This window comes from Callionymus lyra, unplaced genomic scaffold (assembly GCF_982586985.1).
Source record: "Callionymus lyra unplaced genomic scaffold, fCalLyr1.hap1.1 HAP1_SCAFFOLD_187, whole genome shotgun sequence".
Lineage (NCBI taxonomy): Eukaryota > Metazoa > Chordata > Actinopteri > Syngnathiformes > Callionymidae > Callionymus > Callionymus lyra.
The window spans coordinates 32,501-57,500 of NW_028258643.1; the positions used below are offsets into that span (position 1 = coordinate 32,501).

The 25,000-nt window shown below is 48.8% G+C and overlaps 1 protein-coding gene across 3 annotated transcripts in view; it reads right to left on the minus strand.

Moving 5' to 3' along the window:
* asap2b (ArfGAP with SH3 domain, ankyrin repeat and PH domain 2b) overlaps positions 1-24,828 on the minus strand; it is a 28,037-nt gene extending 3,209 nt beyond the window's left edge. For 2 of the 3 annotated variants that reach the window (XM_087782651.1, XM_087782650.1), the window contains exons 1-22: positions 24,577-24,828; positions 11,862-11,934; positions 9,875-10,020; positions 9,701-9,775; positions 8,598-8,647; positions 8,387-8,516; positions 8,244-8,329; positions 8,094-8,169; positions 7,873-7,959; positions 7,704-7,804; positions 4,450-4,519; positions 4,286-4,378; positions 3,129-3,216; positions 1,509-1,557; positions 1,286-1,452; positions 1,092-1,225; positions 930-1,024; positions 685-874; positions 537-622; positions 366-481; positions 231-298; positions 41-148 (exon numbers count right to left, since the gene is read on the minus strand). In XM_087782651.1, the coding sequence (XP_087638777.1) occupies positions 41-148; positions 231-298; positions 366-481; positions 537-622; positions 685-874; positions 930-1,024; positions 1,092-1,225; positions 1,286-1,452; positions 1,509-1,557; positions 3,129-3,216; positions 4,286-4,378; positions 4,450-4,519; positions 7,704-7,804; positions 7,873-7,959; positions 8,094-8,169; positions 8,244-8,329; positions 8,387-8,516; positions 8,598-8,647; positions 9,701-9,775; positions 9,875-10,020; positions 11,862-11,934; positions 24,577-24,696 (2,208 nt within the window). In that variant the 5' untranslated portion in view covers positions 24,697-24,828. The remainder of the gene's footprint in view (positions 1-40; positions 149-230; positions 299-365; positions 482-536; positions 623-684; positions 875-929; positions 1,025-1,091; positions 1,226-1,285; positions 1,453-1,508; positions 1,558-3,128; positions 3,217-4,285; positions 4,379-4,449; positions 4,520-7,703; positions 7,805-7,872; positions 7,960-8,093; positions 8,170-8,243; positions 8,330-8,386; positions 8,517-8,597; positions 8,648-9,700; positions 9,776-9,874; positions 10,021-11,861; positions 11,935-24,576) is intronic. The other variant, XM_087782652.1, reaches the window with a different exon arrangement.
* Positions 24,829-25,000: the final 172 nt, after the last annotated feature.

Sequence of the window (25,000 nt, forward strand, 5' to 3'; positions counted from 1 at the left end):
CACAGTAAGTGACGGCCTCACACAAGTGTCACTTGACCACCTTGTCCTCCATCTCGTCCTCGCTCTCGTCCAGGTCGTTGTTTTGAAGACGCCATTCGTACTCCACGTGCACGTGAACGTTGAACTTCCCTGTTTGTGCCTGATTCAACTACACACACACACACACACACACACACACACACACACAAACATGAATAACTATGGGGGAACCTTGAAGCTGCAACACTCACCAGCTCCTGGCACTGCGAGTGTTGCAGACGCCTCGCGACGTCCAGCGCCGTCTCTCCCGCCTCGTTCACTGCGGAGACAAGAGCATGAGGCTGGTCCGGACCCGGTTGAGAAGGAGAACCTGCTCATGGACTCACAGATGGACACGGACGCTCGTCCTCTCAGCAGCAGCTTCAGACACTCGCTGTTGTCCGTCAAGCAGCAGTAGTGCAGAGCAGAACTGCCTCGGACCGTCTGCCGGTCCAGACTGACACTGAAGCGGACACAAGGTCAGGTGTGTGTTCGGACACGTGCGCACCAGCATTTACCTGTTCTGAGCCAAGAAGTCCACAATGTGGAGAGAGTTCCGGTCGACCATCCGGACCGCCAAGTGAAGAACCGTCTCCCCTGGTTCCTGAGAAAGAAACGATCGATGAGGGACTATCTGGCCTCGATGCTCAGGTCTGGGTCTCCTACATGTTCATTGGGCTGCGGGGCAGACTCCATGAGGTCCACTCCCTCAGCGTAGACCTGGATGAGTGACAGGATATCTTTGGTCCGGACCGACTGGTACAGAACCTGCAGCCTGGACTCTGAGTCTGTGCAGAGGCGGCGGACGAAGCGTCTCTCAGTGTACTTGGCTGTGATGAAGTCCTTCCTGGTCTGCCTGGAACCACAGACCACTTCAAGTCAATGGATCGACACCAGAATTGCTCGCTCACATGTCGCTGCCCGGGACCGGCTTAGTGACTCCCTGGTCCAACATGTCCGCCTCCATGATCTGGTTGAAGCAGAAGTTCCCGACGTTCTTGGCCAGCTGCAACACGAGGTCAGGCGGGACACTTGGATCAGGTTCTGTTCACGTGACGTGTCGTCCAACTCACCAGCAGCTCTGAGGTACCAAGAACATCCAGGTCCAGACTCTGGATTCGGGAGTAGTGGACGCCGATCTCTCTGTGGATTCCCGAGCACTCGATGCAGATCAGAACCCCGAGGTTGGTGGACAACCAGGTGGGACCTGCGAGAAAGAAAAGTCAGAACAACTTTGTTGGACTCTGGTCCTGGTCCAGGCACTGACCTGGTGCTCCACAGTCGCAGCACTCCTGATTCCCGCTCATCCTCTTGACCTCCTCGACGATGGCCCGAGTCAGCGCCTGCACAATGTTGTGCTCGCCCTCGTCCTGCTCGCCCTGGAACGCCTTGTTCAGCGCCTCGTCTTTGCTGTTCTGCAGGACCGAGATCCAGCTGAGAACGGACGAGAACCTTTAGAGGCAGAAGAACCACCACTGGAGATCACTCACATCTGACAGTCAGCCTCGTCCTCGGTCTGGAAGTGGTACGTCCGGTCGTCTGGTCGAAGAGAACACAGTGATGATGTCATCGTGTCAACACAGTGATGATGTCATCTTGTCAACACAGTGATGATGTCATCGTGTCAACGCAGTGATTATGCCGTCGTGTCAAGTCATCTTGTTCACTAGTGCTGAAATATCAGCCAGAGATACAGCAGTGAAGGAAGACCAAGAGGAGGAGAGGGGCTCAGAGACAGCAGTGAAGGAAGACCAAGAGGAGGAGAGGGGCTCAGAGACAGTAGGGGTTCCACACAAAAGAGAGATTTTCTCTTTGATAAACTTAATTTTGTCAGTAAAAACCTCAACAATCATTGCTGTCAGCTTCACAGAAGACATGATTTGAGGAGCAGGAGACACGAGAGAATTAATCGTGTCAAACAACACTTTTGGGTTTTCCTTATTAGCAGCTTCCAGTTTTCTGATGTAATCAGATCTGGCAGTTTCCACCATCTCATTGTAAGAAGACATCAGATCCCTGAGGTGAAGTCTGTGCACCTCAAGTTTAGTGGACTTCCAGAGACGCTCAGTCTTTCCACAAAGTCTCTTCAGACTCAGTAGATCTTCATTTGTCCAAGGTCACCGTTTTGTCTGAATTTTCAAGTTCGATTTAACAGGTTTGATCCAGTATTTCAACACAATGATCAGAGAAACAGTGAATCAAACTGTCCACGTCTGGGCATCAAAGGAAAGAGCGTCAAACATAGCAGAAAAACTTGTGTCAACACAGTGATGATGTCATCATGTCAACACAGTGATGATGTCATCATGTCAACACAGTGATGATGTCATCGTGTCAACACAGTGATGATGTCATCGTGTCAACGCAGTGATGATGTCATCGTGTCAACACAGTGATGATGTCATCGTGTCAACACAGTGATGATGTCATCGTGTCAACACAGTGATGATGTCATCGTGTCAACGCAGTGATGATGTCATCGTGTCAACACAGTGATGATGTCATCATGTCAACACAGTGATGATGTCATCGTGTCAACACAGTGATGATGTCATCGTGTCAACGCAGTGATGATGTCATCGTGTCAACACAGTGATGATGTCATCGTGTCAACACAGTGATGATGTCATCATGTCAACACAGTGATGATGTCATCGTGTCAACACAGTGATGATGTCATCGTGTCAACGCAGTGATGATGTCATCGTGTCAACACAGTGATGATGTCATCGTGTCAACACAGTGATGATGTCATCGTGTCAACACAGTGATGATGTCATCGTGTCAAGTCCTCTTGTTCACTAGTGATGAAATATCAGCCAGAGATACAGCAGTGAAGGAAGACCAAGAGGAGGAGAGGGGCTCAGAGACAGTAGGGGTTCCACACAAAAGAGAGATTTTCTCTTTGATTAATTGAATTTTGTCAGTAAAAATCAAAGGAAAGAGGGTCAAACATAGCAGAAAAATTTGTGTCAACACAGTGATGATGTCATCGTGTCAACACAGTGATGATGTCATCGTGTCAACACAGTGATGATGTCATCGTGTCAACGCAGTGATGATGTCATCGTGTCAACACAGTGATGATGTCATCATGGTGAAGAACTCACGTGAGAACAAGTCAAAGCTTCTCTTCTCTTCAGGATTCCTCTTCACCTGACAGGTCAGCAGGTTCAGTTTAGCTGGAGGTCTGTTAGCCTGAACACAAGACACAACATCAGACCTGTCTGTCTGTCTGTCTTTCCTCCACCTTTCTGTCTGTCTTTCCTCCACCTGTCTGTCTGTCTCTCCTCCACCTGTCTGTCTGTCTCTCCTCCACCTGTCTGTCTGTCTCTCCTCCATCTGTCTGTCTGTCTTTCCTCCACCTGTCTGTCTGTCTCTCCTCCACCTGTCTGTCTGTCTCTCCTCCACCTGTCTGTCTGTCTCTCCTCCATCTGTCTGTCTGTCTTTCCTCCACCTGTCTCTTTGTCTCTCCACCTGTCTGTCTGTCTCTCCTCCACCTTTCTGTCTGTCTCTCCTCCATCTGTCTGTCTGTCTTTCCTCCACCTTTCTGTCTGTCTCTCCTCCACCTGTCTGTCTGTCTCTCCTCCATCTGTCTGTCTGTCTTTCCTCCACCTGTCTCTTTGTCTCTCCACCTGTCTGTCTGTCTCTCCTCCACCTTTCTGTCTGTCTCTCCTCCATCTGTCTGTCTCTCTTTCCTCCACCTTTCTGTCTGTCTCTCCTCCACCTGTCTGTCTGTTTGTCTCTTCACCTTTCTATCTGTTTGTCTCTCCTCCACCTGTCTGTCTGTCTTTCCTCCACCTGTCTGTCTGTCTTTCCTCCACCTTTCTGTCTGTCTCTCCTCCACCTTTCTGTCTGTCTTTCCTCCACCTTTCTGTCTGTCTTTCCTCCACCTTTCTGTCTGTCTGTCCTCCACCTTTCTGTCTGCCTCTCATCCACCTGTCTGTCTGTCTTTCCTCCACCTGTCTGTCTGTCTTTCCTCCACCTGTCTGTCTGTCTTTCCTCCACCTTTCTGTCTGTCTTTCCTCCACATTTCTGTCTGTCTTTCCTCCACCTTTATGTCTGTTTGTCTCTCCTCCACCTGTCTGTCTGTCTGTCTGTCTGTCTGTCTGTCTGTCTGTCTGTCTGTCTGTCCTCAACTGTTTCCGCTGCAGATGCAGGTATTTTATGGATTATCAGTTTATCAAGTTAGCTTTGCTAGTTTCTACTTTGGAGATATTCTTGAAAAAATAAAAAAGGTGAGTCAACCTATCAAAACCTTCATCACCCTTCTGTCTGTCTTCCTCCTCCTTAAGCTCCGCCTCCTCCTTCTCCTCCTCTTGCTTTGTGCTGATTGGCCGTTAGACTCGTCATTGATAAACTTTAAAAAAACATAAACCTAAGAGAAAGGATGTGGGCGGAGCTACTTCCAGAAGCGACAAAAACACTCACCGTGCCGTGACTAATCGTCAAGAAGCCATTTTTCACAGAACACTTCCTCTTCTGCCAAATCTTCCTGAGTCTGTAACAGACGAAGCATCATCAGTCACGAGTCAGTCACGATCAGTCGTCAGTCACGATCAGTCGTCAGTCACGATCAGTCGTCAGTCACGATCAGTCGTCTGTCACGATCAGTCGTCAGTCACGATCAGTCGTCTGTCACGATCAGTCGTCTGTCACGATCAGTCGTCTGTCACGATCAGTCGTCTGTCACGATCAGTCGTCAGTCACGATCAGTCGTCTGTCACGATCAGTCGTCTGTCACGATCAGTCGTCTGTCACGATCAGTCGTCTGTCACGATCAGTCGTCAGTCACGATCAGTCGTCTGTCACGATCAGTCGTCAGTCACGATCAGTCGTCAGTCACGATCAGTCGTCTGTCACGATCAGTCGTCAGTCACGATCAGTCGTCAGTCACGATCAGTCGTCTGTCACGATCAGTCGTCTGTCACGATCAGTCGTCTGTCACGATCAGTCGCCTGTCACGATCAGTCGTCAGTCACGATCAGTCGTCTGTCACGATCAGTCGTCTGTCACGATCAGTCGTCAGTCACGATCAGTCGTCTGTCACGATCAGTCGTCTGTCACGATCAGTCGTCTGTCACGATCAGTCGTCTGTCACGATCAGTCGTCTGTCACGATCAGTCGTCTGTCACGATCAGTCGTCTGTCACGATCAGTCGTCAGTCACGATCAGTCGTCTGTCACGATCAGTCGTCAGTCACGATCAGTCGTCAGTCACGATCAGTCGTCAGTCACGATCAGTCGTCAGTCACGATCAGTCGTCAGTCACGATCAGTCGTCTGTCACGATCAGTCGTCAGTCACGATCAGTCGTCTGTCACGATCAGTCGTCTGTCACGATCAGTCGTCTGTCACGATCAGTCGTCAGTCACGATCAGTCGTCAGTCACGATCAGTCGTCAGTCACGATCAGTCGTCAGTCACGATCAGTCGTCTGTCACGATCAGTCGTCAGTCACGATCAGTCGTCTGTCACGATCAGTCGTCTGTCACGATCAGTCGTCTGTCACGATCAGTCGTCAGTCACGATCAGTCGTCTGTCACGATCAGTCGTCAGTCACGATCAGTCGTCAGTCACGATCAGTCGTCAGTCACGATCAGTCGTCTGTCACGATCAGTCGTCTGTCACGATCAGTCGTCAGTCACGATCAGTCGTCTGTCACGATCAGTCGTCAGTCACGATCAGTCGTCTGTCACGATCAGTCGTCTGTCACGATCAGTCGTCAGTCACGATCAGTCGTCTGTCACGATCAGTCGTCAGTCACGATCAGTCGTCTGTCACGATCAGTCGTCAGTCACGATCAGTCGTCTGTCACGATCAGTCGTCAGTCACGATCAGTCGTCAGTCACGATCAGTCGTCTGTCACGATCAGTCGTCTGTCACGATCAGTCGTCTGTCACGATCAGTCGTCTGTCACGATCAGTCGTCTGTCACGATCAGTCGTCTGTCACGATCAGTCGTCAGTCACGATCAGTCGTCTGTCACGATCAGTCGTCAGTCACGATCAGTCGTCTGTCACGATCAGTCGTCAGTCACGATCAGTCGTCTGTCACGATCAGTCGTCAGTCACGATCAGTCGTCAGTCACGATCAGTCGTCAGTCACGATCAGTCGTCAGTCACGATCAGTCGTCTGTCACGATCAGTCGTCAGTCACGATCAGTCGTCTGTCACGATCAGTCGTCAGTCACGATCAGTCGTCTGTCACGATCAGTCGTCAGTCACGATCAGTCGTCAGTCACGATCAGTCGTCTGTCACGATCAGTCGTCAGTCACGATCAGTCGTCTGTCACGATCAGTCGTCTGTCACGATCAGTCGTCAGTCACGATCAGTCGTCAGTCACGATCAGTCGTCAGTCACGATCAGTCGTCTGTCACGATCAGTCGTCTGTCACGATCAGTCGTCAGTCACGATCAGTCGTCTGTCACGATCAGTCGTCTGTCACGATCAGTCGTCAGTCACGATCAGTCGTCAGTCACGATCAGTCGTCAGTCACGATCAGTCGTCAGTCACGATCAGTCGTCGGTCACGATCAGTCGTCTGTCACGATCAGTCGTCAGTCACGATCAGTCGTCTGTCACGATCAGTCGTCTGTCACGATCAGTCGTCAGTCACGATCAGTCGTCTGTCACGATCAGTCGTCAGTCACGATCAGTCGTCTGTCACGATCAGTCGTCAGTCACGATCAGTCGTCTGTCACGATCAGTCGTCAGTCACGATCAGTCGTCAGTCACGATCAGTCGTCAGTCACGATCAGTCGTCTGTCACGATCAGTCGTCTGTCACGATCAGTCGTCTGTCACGATCAGTCGTCTGTCACGATCAGTCGTCTGTCACGATCAGTCGTCTGTCACGATCAGTCGTCTGTCACGATCAGTCGTCAGTCACGATCAGTCGTCTGTCACGATCAGTCGTCTGTCACGATCAGTCGTCTGTCACGATCAGTCGTCTGTCACGATCAGTCGTCAGTCACGATCAGTCGTCAGTCACGATCAGTCGTCAGTCACGATCAGTCGTCAGTCACGATCAGCTGTCAGTCACGATCAGCTGTCAGTCACGATCAGTCGTCTGTCACGATCAGTCGTCTGTCACGATCAGTCGTCAGTCACGATCAGTCGTCAGTCACGATCAGTCGTCTGTCACGATCAGTCGTCTGTCACGATCAGTCGTCAGTCACGATCAGTCGTCTGTCACGATCAGTCGTCAGTCACGATCAGTCGTCTGTCACGATCAGTCGTCTGTCACGATCAGTCGTCAGTCACGATCAGTCGTCTGTCACGATCAGTCGTCAGTCACGATCAGTCGTCTGTCACGATCAGTCGTCTGTCACGATCAGTCGTCAGTCACGATCAGTCGTCTGTCACGATCAGTCGTCAGTCACGATCAGTCGTCTGTCACGATCAGTCGTCTGTCACGATCAGTCGTCAGTCACGATCAGTCGTCTGTCACGATCAGTCGTCTGTCACGATCAGTCGTCTGTCACGATCAGTCGTCAGTCACGATCAGTCGTCTGTCACGATCAGTCGTCTGTCACGATCAGTCGTCAGTCACGATCAGTCGTCTGTCACGATCAGTCGTCAGTCACGATCAGTCGTCAGTCACGATCAGTCGTCAGTCACGATCAGTCGTCAGTCACGATCAGTCGTCAGTCACGATCAGCTGTCAGTCACGATCAGCTGTCACTCACCCTTCACTCTTCTTGTACAAAAGTCCTGAACGTTCCGTCCCGTGAGCTTTGTCTCCCTGAAGCTGGTGCAGACTGTAACCCGTGGCCTTGACCGGACCGTCCTGCAAACAAAGGTTCGGGTCAACGATGGACCACATGGACACAGAAGACACACCAGGACGTTCTTCACCTCTTTGTTGTCCACGTGCAGCGAGGTCTTCAGGACGTCCCGGAGCTGACTGAGCTGCTTCCTCTCGCCGTCCTGCGCCTGCTTGATCTGGAGACACGTCACAGTCCATCAGGACCAGGTTCTGGTCTCGGTCTGGACCTTGACGCCGGTGTGAAGACCACCAGACATGGTCCGGACTCCACTTGAGTCCAGACCTCCCCCCCTGACCCCGGCAGGCTCACCACGCTCAGGTCTGTCGCCAGCTTCTCCACGGAGGGTCTCAGGATCTCAGCAGCCTTCAGGCCGTCCTGGAAGAAGCTGAAGAAGAGGAGCAGGTCAGAGGTCAGAGGTCACTGGAGGGGGGGGGGGGGGGTGGGGGGGGCGAGACTCACTTGCTCTGAGCGTGGAAGAACTTGATCAGGTTCTGGAGGAGGTCCACACTCTTCTTCACCTTGATCTCGTTCACCTTGAGCAGGTACTGGTGGGCGGGAGTGTCAGTGCGAGCGGGCGACCTTTGACCTCCGTGACCTCTCACCTCACACATCTGCAGCTGGAACATGCGCCTCTCCTTCTCCATCTCCTCTGCGATCTCGCCGCCGCTGAACTCGGTGCGGATCATGCCGTGCTGCCGGGCGTGTTCGCGCTTCTCCTTCTCCAGCTTCGCCCTGGAGGTCAGAGGTCACAGGAGCTGACCCCAGAGTTCGCTGAACTCAACTTGAACTTTGACATGTGCGACGCTTTCTTACAATTTAGCCTCGTAGTCTTTCCACGACTTGTCAAAGGACTTCTTCAGGTCCTGAAGGAGACACACACACATTTATATACACACACATTTATATACACACACACATTTATATACACACATTTATACACACACATTTATATACACACACATTTATACACACACATTTATATACACACACATTTATACACACACATTTATATACACACACACACACATTTATACACACACACATATTTATATACACACACACACATTTATATACACACACACACACACATTTATATACACACACACACACATATATATACACACACACACATATATATACACACACACACACATATATACACACACACACACATTTATATACACACACACACACATTTATATGCACACACACACATTTATATACACACACACACACACACATTTATATACACACACACATTTATATACACACACACATTTATATACACACACACATTTATATACACACATTTATATACACACACACATTTATATACACACACACACATATATATATACACACACATATTTATATATACACACACATTTATATACACACATTTATATACACACATTTATATATACACACACACATTTATATATACACACACATATTTATATATACACACACATATTTATATATACACACACATATTTATATACACACACACATTTATATATACACACACATTTATATACACACACACATTTATATACACACATATTTATATATATATATATACACACACACACATTTATACACACACACACATTTATATACACACATATTTATATATATATATATACACACACACACATTTATACACACACACACATTTATATACACACACACATTTATATACACACACACATTTATATACACACACACACATTTATATACACACACACACACATTTATATACACACACACATTTATATACACACACACATTTATATACACACACACACATTTATATACACACACACACATTTATATACACACACACACATTTATATACACACACACACATTTATATACACACACACACACACACACACACACACACACACACTGACCCCCTTCACGCCCTTCAAGTCGCCCTTCAACAGAGAGTCCAGAGGGAAGGTGATGATGTTGTTCATGTTCTGCATCTGTTGAGGACCAGAGTCACACTTGACCTGCTGACCCCTGCTGACCCCCCACTGACCCCCACTGACCCCCCACTGACCCCCCACTGACCCCCTCCTCACCAGGTTCTTGAAAAGTGAGGTCAGCTCTTTGGTGAAGACGGAGAACTTGAGGAAGGCGGAGCCGACTTCAGGATCATCTCGACTCACACAGTTGTCTCCGAACTTCTCCATCGCAAGAATGTACTGATCCTCACTGTCCACGTGACCTGAGTACACACAAGTACACACATGTACACACAAGTACACACATGTACACACAAGTACACACAAGTACACACAAGTACACACATGTACACACAAGTACACACATGTACACACATGTACACACATGTACACACATGTATACACATATATACACAAGTACACACATGTACACACATGTATACACATGAACACACAAGTACACACATGTACACACACATGAACACACAAGTACACACATGTACACACACATGAACACACAAGTACACACATATATACACAAGTACACACAAGTACACACAAGTACACACATGTATACACATGAACACACAAGTACACACATGTACACACACATGAACACACAAGTACACACATATATACACAAGTACACACAAGTACACACAAGTACACACAAGTACACACATGTACACACAAGTACACACATGTACACACAAGTACACACATATATACACAAGTAGACACATGTACACACAAGTACACACAAGTACACACAAGTACACACACATGAACACACAAGTATACACAAGTACACACATGTATACACAAGTACACACATGTACACACAAGTACACACATATATACACAAGTACACACAAGTACACACACATGAACACACATGTACACACAAGTACACACATGTATACACAAGTACACACACGTACACACAAGTATACACAAGTAGACACATGTACACACAAGTACACACAAGTACACACAAGTACACACATGTACACACAAGTACACACATGTACACACAAGTACACACACATGAACACACAAGTACACACATGTACACACACATGAACACACAAGTACACACATGTACACACAAGTACACACATATATACACACAGGTACACACATGTACACACATGAACACACAAGTACACACATGTATACACACATGACCACACATGTACACACACATGACCACACAAGTACACACATGTACACACAAGTACACACACATGAACACACATGAACACACAAGTACACACATGTACACACACATGAACACACATGTACACACAAGTACACACATGTACACACACATGAACACACATGTACACACAAGTACACACATGTACACACACGTACACACATGTACACACATGTACACACATGTACACACAAGTACACACAAGTACACACATGTACACACACATGAACACACAAGTACACACATGAACACACACATGAACACACACGTACACACATGTACACACATGTACACACAAGTACACACAAGTACACACATGTACACACATGTACACACAAGTACACACATGTACACACATGTACACACAAGTACACACATGTACACACATGTACACACATGTACACACAAGTACACACATGAACACACACATGAACACACACGTACACACATGTACACACACATGAACACACATGTGAACACACACGTGAACACACATGTGAACACACAGGTACACACACATGAACACACACATGTACACACAAATGAACACACATGTGAACACACACATGTACACACACGTACACACATGAAATCACACACATGAAATCACACATATATATTCACACAGACACATGAACACACACACACACATATATACATATATATACACACATGTGTACACACGCACACATATATACACACACACAAATGTGAAAACACACATACACACATATATATATACAAATATATTCACATGTGTGTACTGTGTGTGTGTGTGTGTGTGTGTGTGTGTGTGCATGTCAGAACATGGCTGGTATGTGAGGTATGTGAGACACACAAACAGGCAGAGAACACAACAGGAAGTGACACGTGAACGTTCCTCACCGAGACCACTCGCATGAATGGACTTCACCGCCTTCTTCACCTTGTTGAGGATGGAGCGGTCCACGTCCAGAGCCTGAGGAGGGGCGGAGCTTCAGTCATGTGACAGGAGAGTCATGTGACAGGAGAGTCATGTGACAGGAGAGTCATGAGACAGGAGAGTCATGTGACAGGAGAGTCATGAGACAGGAGAGTCATGTGACAGGAGAGTCATGTGACAGGAGAGTCATGAGACAGGAGAGTCATGTGACAGGAGAGTCATGTGACAGGAGAGTCATGAGACAGGAGAGTCATGTGACAGGAGAGTCATGTGACAGGAGAGTCATGTGACAGGAGAGTCATGTGACAGGAGAGTCATGAGACAGGAGAGTCATGTGACAGGAGAGTCATGTGACAGGAGAGTCATGAGACAGGAGAGTCATGTGACAGGAGAGTCATGTGACAGGAGAGTCATGAGACAGGAGAGTCATGTGACAGGAGAGTCATGTGACAGGAGAGTCATGTGACAGGAGAGTCATGAGACAGGAGAGTCATGAGACAGGAGAGTCATGAGACAGGAGAGTCATGAGACAGGAGAGTCATGTTAGGAGAGTCATGAGACAGGAGAGTCATGAGACAGGAGAGTCATGTGACAGGAGAGTCATGAGACAGGAGAGTCATGTGACAGGAGAGTCATGTGACAGGAGAGTCATGAGACAGGAGAGTCATGTGAAAGGAGAGTCATGTGACAGGAGAGTCATGTGACAGGAGAGTCATGTGACAGGAGAGTCATGTGACAGGAGAGTCATGAGACAGGAGAGTCATGAGACAGGAGAGTCATGAGACAGGAGAGTCATGTTAGGAGAGTCATGAGACAGGAGAGTCATGTGACAGGAGAGTCATGTGACAGGAGAGTCATGAGACAGGAGAGTCATGAGACAGGAGAGTCATGTGACAGGAGAGTCATGAGACAGGAGAGTCATGTGACAGGAGAGTCATGTGACAGGAGAGTCATGAGACAGGAGAGTCATGTGACAGGAGAGTCATGTGACAGGAGAGTCATGTGACAGGAGAGTCATGAGACAGGAGAGTCATGAGACAGGAGAGTCATGAGACAGGAGAGTCATGTTAGGAGAGTCATGAGACAGGAGAGTCATGAGACAGGAGAGTCATGAGACAGGAGAGTCATGAGACAGGAGAGTCATGAGACAGGAGAGTCATGTTAGGAGAGTCATGAGACAGGAGAGTCATGTGACAGGAGAGTCATGAGACAGGAGAGTCATGAGACAGGAGAGTCATGAGACAGGAGAGTCATGTGACAGGAGAGTCATGAGACAGGAGAGTCATGAGACAGGAGAGTCATGAGACAGGAGAGTCATGAGACAGGAGAGTCATGTGACAGGAGAGTCATGAGACAGGAGAGTCATGAGACAGGAGAGTCATGAGACAGGAGAGTCATGAGACAGGAGAGTCATGTTAGGAGAGTCATGAGACAGGAGAGTCATGTGACAGGAGAGTCATGTGACAGGAGAGTCATGAGACAGGAGAGTCATGAGACAGGAGAGTCATGAGACAGGAGAGTCATGTTAGGAGAGTCATGAGACAGGAGAGTCATGTGACAGGAGAGTCATGAGACAGGAGAGTCATGAGACAGGAGAGTCATGAGACAGGAGAGTCATGTGACAGGAGAGTCATGAGACAGGAGAGTCATGAGACAGGAGAGTCATGAGACAGGAGAGTCATGTTAGGAGAGTCATGAGACAGGAGAGTCATGTGACAGGAGAGTCATGTGACAGGAGAGTCATGAGACAGGAGAGTCATGAGACAGGAGAGTCATGAGACAGGAGAGTCATGTTAGGAGAGTCATGAGACAGGAGAGTCATGTGACAGGAGAGTCATGTGACAGGAGAGTCATGAGACAGGAGAGTCATGTTAGGAGAGTCATGAGACAGGAGAGTCATGTGACAGGAGAGTCATGTGACAGGAGAGTCATGTGACAGGAGAGTCATGAGACAGGAGAGTCATGAGACAGGAGAGTCATGAGACAGGAGAGTCATGAGACAGGAGAGTCATGTGACAGGAGAGTCATGAGACAGGAGAGTCATGAGACAGGAGAGTCATGTGACAGGAGAGTCATGAGACAGGAGAGTCATGAGACAGGAGAGTCATGAGACAGGAGAGTCATGAGACAGGAGAGTCATGAGACAGGAGAGTCATGTGACAGGAGAGTCATGTGACAGGAGAGTCATGTGACAGGAGAGTCATGTGACAGGAGAGTCATGAGACAGGAGAGTCATGAGACAGGAGAGTCATGTGACAGGAGAGTCATGTGACAGGAGAGTCATGTGACAGGAGAGTCATGAGACAGGAGAGTCATGAGACAGGAGAGTCATGAGACAGGAGAGTCATGTGACAGGAGAGTCATGAGACAGGAGAGTCATGTGACAGGAGAGTCATGAGACAGGAGAGTCATGAGACAGGAGAGTCATGAGACAGGAGAGTCATGTGACATGAGAGTCATGTGACAGGAGAGTCATGAGACAGGAGAGTCATGAGACAGGAGAGTCATGAGACAGGAGAGTCATGAGACAGGAGAGTCATGAGACAGGAGAGTCATGAGACAGGAGAGTCATGTGACATGAGAGTCATGTGACAGGAGAGTCATGTGACAGGAGAGTCATGTGACAGGAGAGTCATGTGACAGGAGAGTCATGTGACATGAGAGTCATGAGACAGGAGAGTCATGTGACATGAGAGTCATGTGACAGGAGAGTCATGAGACAGGAGAGTCATGTGACATGAGAGTCATGTGACAGGAGAGTCATGAGACAGGAGAGTCATGAGACAGGAGAGTCATGTGACAGGAGAGTCATGAGACAGGAGAGTCATGAGACAGGAGAGTCATGTGACAGGAGAGTCATGTGACAGGAGAGTCATGAGACAGGAGAGTCATGTGACATGAGAGTCATGTGACAGGAGAGTCATGTGACAGGAGAGTCATGTGACAGGAGAGTCATGTGACAGGAGAGTCATGAGACAGGAGAGTCATGTGACATGAGAGTCATGTGACAGGAGAGTCATGAGACAGGAGAGTCATGAGACAGGAGAGTCATGAGACAGGAGAGTCATGAGACAGGAGAGTCATGAGACAGGAGAGTCATGAGACAGGAGAGTCATGTGACAGGAGAGTCATGAGACAGGAGAGTCATGAGACAGGAGAGTCATGAGACAGGAGAGTCATGAGACAGGAGAGTCATGTGACATGAGAGTCATGTGACAGGAGAGTCATGTGACAGGAGAGTCATGTGACAGGAGAGTCATGTGACATGAGAGTCATGAGACAGGAGAGTCATGTGACATGAGAGTCATGTGACAGGAGAGTCATGAGACAGGAGAGTCATGTGACATGAGAGTCATGTGACAGGAGAGTCATGAGACAGGAGAGTCATGAGACAGGAGAGTCATGTGACAGGAGAGTCATGAGACAGGAGAGTCATGAGACAGGAGAGTCATGAGAGAGGAGAGTCATGAGACAGGAGAGTCATGTGACAGGAGAGTCATGAGACAGGAGAGTCATGTGACAGGAGAGTCATGTGACAGGAGAGTCATGTGACAGGAGAGTCATGAGAGAGGAGAGTCATGAGAGAGGAGAGTCATGTGACAGGAGAGTCATGAGACAGGAGAGTCATGAGACAGGAGAGTCATGAGAGAGGAGAGTCATGTGACAGGAGAGTCATGAGACAGGAGAGTCATGAGACAGGAGAGTCATGAGAGAGGAGAGTCATGAGACAGGAGAGTCATGAGACAGGAGAGTCATGAGACAGGAGAGTCATGTTAGGAGAGTCATGAGACAGGAGAGTCATGAGACAGGAGAGTCATGAGACAGGAGAGTCATGAGACAGGAGAGTCATGAGACAGGAGAGTCATGTTAGGAGAGTCATGAGACAGGAGAGTCATGTGACAGGAGAGTCATGAGACAGGAGAGTCATGAGACAGGAGAGTCATGAGACAGGAGAGTCATGTGACAGGAGAGTCATGAGACAGGAGAGTCATGAGACAGGAGAGTCATGAGACAGGAGAGTCATGTGACAGGAGAGTCATGTGACAGGAGAGTCATGTGACAGGAGAGTCATGAGACAGGAGAGTCATGAGACAGGAGAGTCATGAGACAGGAGAGTCATGTGACAGGAGAGTCATGAGACAGGAGAGTCATGAGACAGGAGAGTCATGAGACAGGAGAGTCATGTTAGGAGAGTCATGAGACAGGAGAGTCATGTGACAGGAGAGTCATGTGACAGGAGAGTCATGAGACAGGAGAGTCATGAGACAGGAGAGTCATGAGACAGGAGAGTCATGTTAGGAGAGTCATGAGACAGGAGAGTCATGTGACAGGAGAGTCATGAGACAGGAGAGTCATGTGACAGGAGAGTCATGAGACAGGAGAGTCATGAGACAGGAGAGTCATGAGACAGGAGAGTCATGTTAGGAGAGTCATGAGACAGGAGAGTCATGTGACAGGAGAGTCATGTGACAGGAGAGTCATGAGACAGGAGAGTCATGAGACAGGAGAGTCATGAGACAGGAGAGTCATGTTAGGAGAGTCATGAGACAGGAGAGTCATGTGACAGGAGAGTCATGTGACAGGAGAGTCATGAGACAGGAGAGTCATGAGACAGGAGAGTCATGAGACAGGAGAGTCATGAGACAGGAGAGTCATGTGACAGGAGAGTCATGAGACAGGAGAGTCATGAGACAGGAGAGTCATGTGACAGGAGAGTCATGAGACAGGAGAGTCATGAGACAGGAGAGTCATGAGACAGGAGAGTCATGAGACAGGAGAGTCATGAGACAGGAGAGTCATGAGACAGGAGAGTCATGTGACAGGAGAGTCATGTGACAGGAGAGTCATGTGACAGGAGAGTCATGTGACAGGAGAGTCATGAGACAGGAGAGTCATGAGACAGGAGAGTCATGAGACAGGAGAGTCATGTGACAGGAGAGTCATGAGACAGGAGAGTCATGTGACAGGAGAGTCATGAGACAGGAGAGTCATGTGACAGGAGAGTCATGAGACAGGAGAGTCATGAGACAGGAGAGTCATGAGACAGGAGAGTCATGTGACATGAGAGTCATGTGACAGGAGAGTCATGAGACAGGAGAGTCATGAGACAGGAGAGTCATGAGACAGGAGAGTCATGAGACAGGAGAGTCATGAGACAGGAGAGTCATGAGACAGGAGAGTCATGAGACAGGAGAGTCATGTGACATGAGAGTCATGTGACAGGAGAGTCATGTGACAGGAGAGTCATGTGACAGGAGAGTCATGTGACATGAGAGTCATGAGACAGGAGAGTCATGTGACATGAGAGTCATGTGACAGGAGAGTCATGAGACAGGAGAGTCATGTGACATGAGAGTCATGTGACAGGAGAGTCATGAGACAGGAGAGTCATGAGACAGGAGAGTCATGTGACAGGAGAGTCATGAGACAGGAGAGTCATGAGACAGGAGAGTCATGTGACAGGAGAGTCATGTGACAGGAGAGTCATGAGACAGGAGAGTCATGTGACATGAGAGTCATGTGACAGGAGAGTCATGTGACAGGAGAGTCATGTGACAGGAGAGTCATGTGACAGGAGAGTCATGAGACAGGAGAGTCATGTGACATGAGAGTCATGTGACAGGAGAGTCATGAGACAGGAGAGTCATGAGACAGGAGAGTCATGAGACAGGAGAGTCATGAGACAGGAGAGTCATGAGACAGGAGAGTCATGAGACAGGAGAGTCATGTGACAGGAGAGTCATGAGACAGGAGAGTCATGAGACAGGAGAGTCATGAGACAGGAGAGTCATGTGACATGAGAGTCATGTGACAGGAGAGTCATGTGACAGGAGAGTCATGTGACAGGAGAGTCATGTGACATGAGAGTCATGAGACAGGAGAGTCATGTGACATGAGAGTCATGTGACAGGAGAGTCATGAGACAGGAGAGTCATGTGACATGAGAGTCATGTGACAGGAGAGTCATGAGACAGGAGAGTCATGAGACAGGAGAGTCATGTGACAGGAGAGTCATGAGACAGGAGAGTCATGAGACAGGAGAGTCATGTGACAGGAGAGTCATGTGACAGGAGAGTCATGTGACAGGAGAGTCATGAGAGAGGAGAGTCATGAGAGAGGAGAGTCATGTGACAGGAGAGTCATGAGACAGGAGAGTCATGTGACAGGAGAGTCATGAGACAGGAGAGTCATGAGAGAGGAGAGTCATGTGACAGGAGAGTCATGAGACAGGAGAGTCATGAGACAGGAGAGTCATGAGAGAGGAGAGTCATGTGACAGGAGAGTCATGTGACAGGAGAGTCATGAGACAGGAGAGTCATGAGAGAGGAGAGTCATGTGACAGGAGAGTCATGTGACAGGAGAGTCATGAGACAGGAGAGTCATGAGAGAGGAGAGTCATGTGACAGGAGAGTCATGAGACAGGAGAGTCATGTGACAGGAGAGTCATGAGACAGGAGAGTCATGAGAGAGGAGAGTCATGTGACAGGAGAGTCATGAGACAGGAGAGTCATGAGACAGGAGAGTCATGAGAGAGGAGAGTCATGTGACAGGAGAGTCATGTGACAGGAGAGTCATGAGACAGGAGAGTCATGTGACAGGAGAGTCATGTGACAGGAGAGTCATGTTAGGAGAGTCATGAGACAGGAGAGTCATGAGACAGGAGAGTCATGAGACAGGAGAGTCATGAGACAGGAGAGTCATGAGACAGGAGAGTCATGAGACAGGAGAGTCATGTGACAGGAGAGTCATGTTAGGAGAGTCATGAGACAGGAGAGTCATGAGACAGGAGAGTCATGAGACAGGAGAGTCATGAGACAGGAGAGTCATGAGACAGGAGAGTCATGTGACAGGAGAGTCATGTGACAGGAGAGTCATGTTAGGAGAGTCATGAGACAGGAGAGTCATGAGACAGGAGAGTCATGTGACAGGAGAGTCATGAGACAGGAGAGTCATGAGACAGGAGAGTCATGAGACAGGAGAGTCATGTGACAGGAGAGTCATGTTAGGAGAGTCATGAGACAGGAGAGTCATGAGACAGGAGAGTCATGTTAGGAGAGTCATGTGACAGGAGAGTCATGAGACAGGAGAGTCATGTTAGGAGAGTCATGTGACAGGAGAGTCATGTGACAGGAGAGTCAGGTGACAGGAGAGTCATGTGACAGGAGAGTCATGTGACAGGAGAGTCATGTTAGGAGAGTCATGTGACAGGAGAGTCATGTGACAGGAGAGTCAGGTGACAGGAGAGTCATGTGACAGGAGAGTCATGTGACAGGAGAGTCATGTGACAGGAGAGTCATGAGACAGGAGAGTCATGTTAGGAGAGTCATGTGACAGGAGAGTCATGTGACAGGAGAGTCAGGTGACAGGAGAGTCATGTGACAGGAGAGTCATGTGACAGGAGAGTCATGTGACAGGAGAGTCATGAGACAGGAGAGTCATGTTAGGAGAGTCATGTGACAGGAGAGTCATGTGACAGGAGAGTCATGAGACAGGAGAGTCATGTGACAGGAGAGTCATGAGACAGGAGAGTCATGTTAGGAGAGTCATGTGACAGGAGAGTCATGTGACAGGAGAGTCATGAGACAGGAGAGTCATGAGACAGGAGAGTCATGTGACAGGAGAGTCATGTGACAGGAGAGTCATGAGACAGGAGAGTCATGTGACAGGAGAGTCATGTGACAGGAGAGTCATGTGACAGGAGAGTCATGAGACAGGAGTGTGTCCCTCACTGTTGTCTCCATGACAACACTCGTGTGTCTCCATGACAACACTCATGTGTCCCTCACTGTTGTCTCCATGACAACACTCATGTGTCCCTCACTGTTGTCTCCATGACAACACTCATGTGTCCCTCACTGTTGTCTCCATGACAACACTCGTGTCCCTCACTGTTGTCTCCATGACAACACTCATATGTCCCTCACTGTTGTCTCCATGACAACACTCATGTGTCCCTCACTGTTGTCTCCATGACAACACTCATGTGTCCCTCACTGTTGTCTCCATGACAACACTCATGTGTCCCTCACTGTTGTCTCCATGACAACACTCATGTGTCCCTCACTGTTGTCTCCATGACAACACTCATGTGTCCCTCACTGTTGTCTCCATGACAACACTCGTGTCCCTCACTGTTGTCTCCATGACAACACTCATATGTCCCTCACTGTTGTCTCCATGACAACACTCATGTGTCCCTCACTGTTGTCTCCATGACAACACTCATGTGTCCCTCACTGTTGTCTCCATGACAACACTCATGTGTCCCTCACTGTTGTCTCCATGACAACACTCGTGTCCCTCACTGTTGTCTCCATGACAACACTTGTGTGTCCCTCACTGTTGTCTCCATGACAACACTCATATGTCCCTCACTGTTGTCTCCATGACAACACTCATGTGTCCCTCACTGTTGTCTCCATGACAACACTCATGTGTCCCTCACTGTTGTCTCCATGACAACACTCATATGTCCCTCACTGTTGTCTCCATGGCAACACTCATATGTCCCTCACTGTTGTCTCCATGACAACACCCGTGTGTCCCTCACTGTTGTCTCCATGACAACACTCATGTGTCCCTCACTGTTGTCTCCATGACAACACTCATGTGTCCCTCACTGTTGTCTCCATGACAACACTCATATGTCCCTCACTGTTGTCTCCATGACAACACTCATGTGTCCCTCACTGTTGTCTCCATGACAACACTCATGTGTCCCTCACTGTTGTCTCCATGACAACACTCATGTGTCCCTCACTGTTGTCTCCATGACAACACTCATGTGTCCCTCACTGTTGTCTCCATGACAACACTCGTGTCCCTCACTGTTGTCTCCATGACAACACTTGTGTGTCCCTCACTGTTGTCTCCATGACAACACTCATATGTCCCTCACTGTTGTCTCCATGACAACACTCATGTGTCCCTCACTGTTGTCTCCATGACAACACTCATGTGTCCCTCACTGTTGTCTCCATGACAACACTCATATGTCCCTCACTGTTGTCTCCATGGCAACACTCATATGTCCCTCACTGTTGTCTCCATGACAACACTCATGTGTCCCTCACTGTTGTCTCCATGACAACACTCATGTGTCCCTCACTGTTGTCTCCATGACAACACTCATATGTCCCTCACTGTTGTCTCCATGACAACACTCATATGTCCCTCACTGTTGTCTCCATGGCAACACTCATATGTCCCTCACTGTTGTCTCCATGGCAACACTCATATGTCCCTCACTGTTGTCTCCATGACAACACTCATGTGTCCCTCACTGTTGTCTCCATGACAACACTCATGTGTCCCTCACTGTTGTCTCCATGACAACACTCATGTGTCCCTCACTGTTGTCTCCATGATAACACTCATGTGTCCCTCACTGTTGTCTCCATGATAACACTCATATGTCCCTCACTGTTGTCTCCATGACAACACTCATATGTCCCTCACTGTTGTCTCCATGATAACACTCATGTGTCCCTCACTGTTGTCTCCATGATAACACTCATGTGTCCCTCACTGTTGTCTCCATGACAACACTCGTGTCCCTCACTGTTGTCTCCATGACAACACTCATGTGTCCCTCACTGTTGTCTCCATGTCCATCTCCACAGGAGAGTCATGTGATGCCAGTTTGACCCAGTCTCGAATCACTTCCTGTCAGTGGCTCAGAACCAGCAACAGAAGAAGATTCCAGTCAAGTTTGGACTCGTCCAGACACATGGGACTCAATGTAGCCTCAGGTATCCACAGACGTCCCAGCATGCAGCAGGAGGAGCTGATCTACACTGAGCCTGGATCAGAACCAACACCACAACTGTCACAGTGACGAGCTAGAGACACATCAGTCATATTTGGTAAGTAATAGTTATTAGTGAATCAACACAATACTCAATAAAATAAATACTTCAAAGATCAACACAAGAGTCTCACACATGAGTGTTGTCATGGAGACAACAGTGAGGGACACATGAGTGTTGTCATGGAGACAACAGTGAGGGACACATGAGTGTTGTCATGGAGACAACAGTGAGGGACATGGGTGTTGTCATGGAGACAACAGTGAGGGACATGAGTGTTGTCATGGAGACAGCAGTGAGGGACATGAGTGTTGTCATGGAGACAACAGTGAGGGACATGGGTGTTGTCATGGAGACAACAGTGAGGGACACACGAGTGTTGTCATGGAGACAACAGTGAGGGACATAAGTGTTGTCATGGAGACAACAGTGAGGGACACGAGTGTTGTCATGGAGACAACAGTGAGGGACACACAAGTGTTGTCATGGAGACAACAGTGAGGGACATGAGTGTTGTCATGGAGACAACAGTGAGGGACATGAGTGTTGTCATGGAGACAACAGTGAGGGACATGAGTGTTGTCATGGAGACAGCAGTGAGGGACACGAGTGTTGTCATGGAGACAACAGTGAGGGACATATGAGTGTTGTCATGGAGACAACAGTGAGGGACACGAGTGTTGTCATGGAGCCAATAGTGAGAGACACATGAGTGTTGTCATGGAGACAACAGTGAGGGACACATGAGTGTTGTCATGGAGACAACAGTGAGAGACACATGAGTGTTGTCATGGAGACAACAGTGAGGGACATGAGTGTTGTCATGGAGACAACAGTGAGGGACACATGAGTGTTGTCATGGAGACAACAGTGAGGGACATGAGTGTTGTCATGGAGACAACAGTGAGGGACACATGAGTGTTGTCATAGAGACAACAGTGAGGGACATGAGTGTTGTCATGGAGACAACAGTGAGGGACACGAGTGTTGTCATGGAGACAGCAGTGAGAGACATGAGTGTTGTCATGGAGACAACAGTGAGGGACACATGAGTGTTGTCATGGAGACAACAGTGAGAGACATGAGTGTTGTCATGGAGACAGCAGTGAGGGACACGAGTGTTGTCATGGAGACAACAGTGAGGGACACGAGTGTTGTCATGGAGACAGCAGTGAGGGACACGAGTGTTGTCATGGAGACAACAGTGAGGGACATGAGTGTTGTCATGAAGACAACAGTGAGGGACATATGAGTGTTGTCATGGAGACAACAGTGAGGGACATGAGTGTTGTCATGGAGACAACAGTGAGGGACATATGAGTGTTGTCATGGAGACAACAGTGAGGGACATGAGTGTTGTCATGGAGACAACAGTGAGGGACATGAGTGTTGTCATGGAGACAGCAGTGAGGGACACGAGTGTTGTCATGGAGACAACAGTGAGGGACATATGAGTGTTGTCATGGAGACAACAGTGAGGGACACGAGTGTTGTCATGGAGACAACAGTGAGGGACACATGAGTGTTGTCATGGAGACAACAGTGAGAGACACATGAGTGTTGTCATGGAGACAACAGTGAGGGACACATGAGTGTTGTCATGGAGACAACAGTGAGAGACACATGAGTGTTGTCATGGAGACAGCAGTGAGGGACACGAGTGTTGTCATGGAGACAACAGTGAGGGACATGAGTGTTGTCATGGAGACAACAGTGAGGGACATGAGTGTTGTCATGGAGACAACAGTGAGGGACACATGAGTGTTGTCATGGAGACAACAGTGAGGGACACATGAGTGTTGTCATGGAGACAACAGTGAGGGACATGAGTGTTGTCATGGAGACAACAGTGAGGGACATGAGTGTTGTCATGGAGACAACAGTGAGGGACACGAGTGTTGTCATGGAGACAACAGTGAGGGACATGAGTGTTGTCATGGAGACAACAGTGAGGGACATGAGTGTTGTCATGGAGACAACAGTGAGGGACACATGAGTATTGTCATGGAGACAACAGTGAGGGACATGAGTGTTGTCATGGAGACAACAGTGAGGGACATGAGTGTTGTCATGGAGACAACAGTGAGGGACACATGAGTGTTGTCATGGAGACAACAGTGAGGGACATGAGTGTTGTCATGGAGACAACAGTGAGGGACACATGAGTGTTGTCATGGAGACAACAGTGAGGGACACATGAGTGTTGTCATGGAGACAACAGTGAGGGACATGAGTGTTGTCATGGAGACAACAGTGAGGGACATGAGTGTTGTCATGGAGACAACAGTGAGGGACACGAGTGTTGTCATGGAGACAACAGTGAGGGACATGAGTGTTGTCATGGAGACAACAGTGAGGGACACATGAGTGTTGTCATGGAGACAGCAGTGAGGGACACGAGTGTTGTCATGGAGACAACAGTGAGGGACACATGAGTGTTGTCATGGAGACAACAGTGAGGGACATGGGTGTTGTCATGGAGACAACAGTGAGGGACACATGAGTGTTATCATGGAGACAACAGTGAGGGACACATGAGTGTTGTCATGGAGACAACAGTGAGGGACACATGAGTGTTATCATGGAGACAACAGTGAGGGACATATGAGTGTTGCCATGGAGACAACAGTGAGGGACATATGAGTGTTATCATGGAGACAACAGTGAGGGACACGAGTGTTGTCATGGAGACAGCAGTGTTGAAAGAGGAACTCTGAGCAGGAACAGGAAGTGACGCTCTGAGCTTCATCATCATCATCGTCACTTCAAACTCTTCCTCTTTCTGCAGATAAAAGTTTCTCGCGAACAAAACTTCAATCCAACAAAGTCTGGTCAGAACCCGCGGTTCTGGTCCTGGTTCTGGACTCACCTCCTCCAGGGCGGACACGGTGTTGCGACAGTGACCCATCCGGGTGGAGAAGCTGGAGGTGGTCGGAGCTCGATAGTCCTCGTTGGTCTCCGACACGAACTCTGCGGCGCTGATCATCATCTTGGACGGACCGGACCCTCTGGACTGGACCCTCTGGACTGGACCCTCTGGACTGGACCCTCTGGACCGACTCCAAGACTCCCAAGACTCGACTACCTGCCGATCCCACGGACTCGCGCATGCGCCGGGGCGGACCGTTGTAGACCACGCCCACCCCGCCCGAGTCACGTGACGACGGGTGGCCCTGCGCCGGCGCTGGACACCTGCGTGACGTCAGAGACCACCTGACTGGAGGTCGAAGGTTGAATTCCGTTCAAACGGTGACGGACACGTACGTCGCGCCGGTCTCTGCACCGGCAGGTGG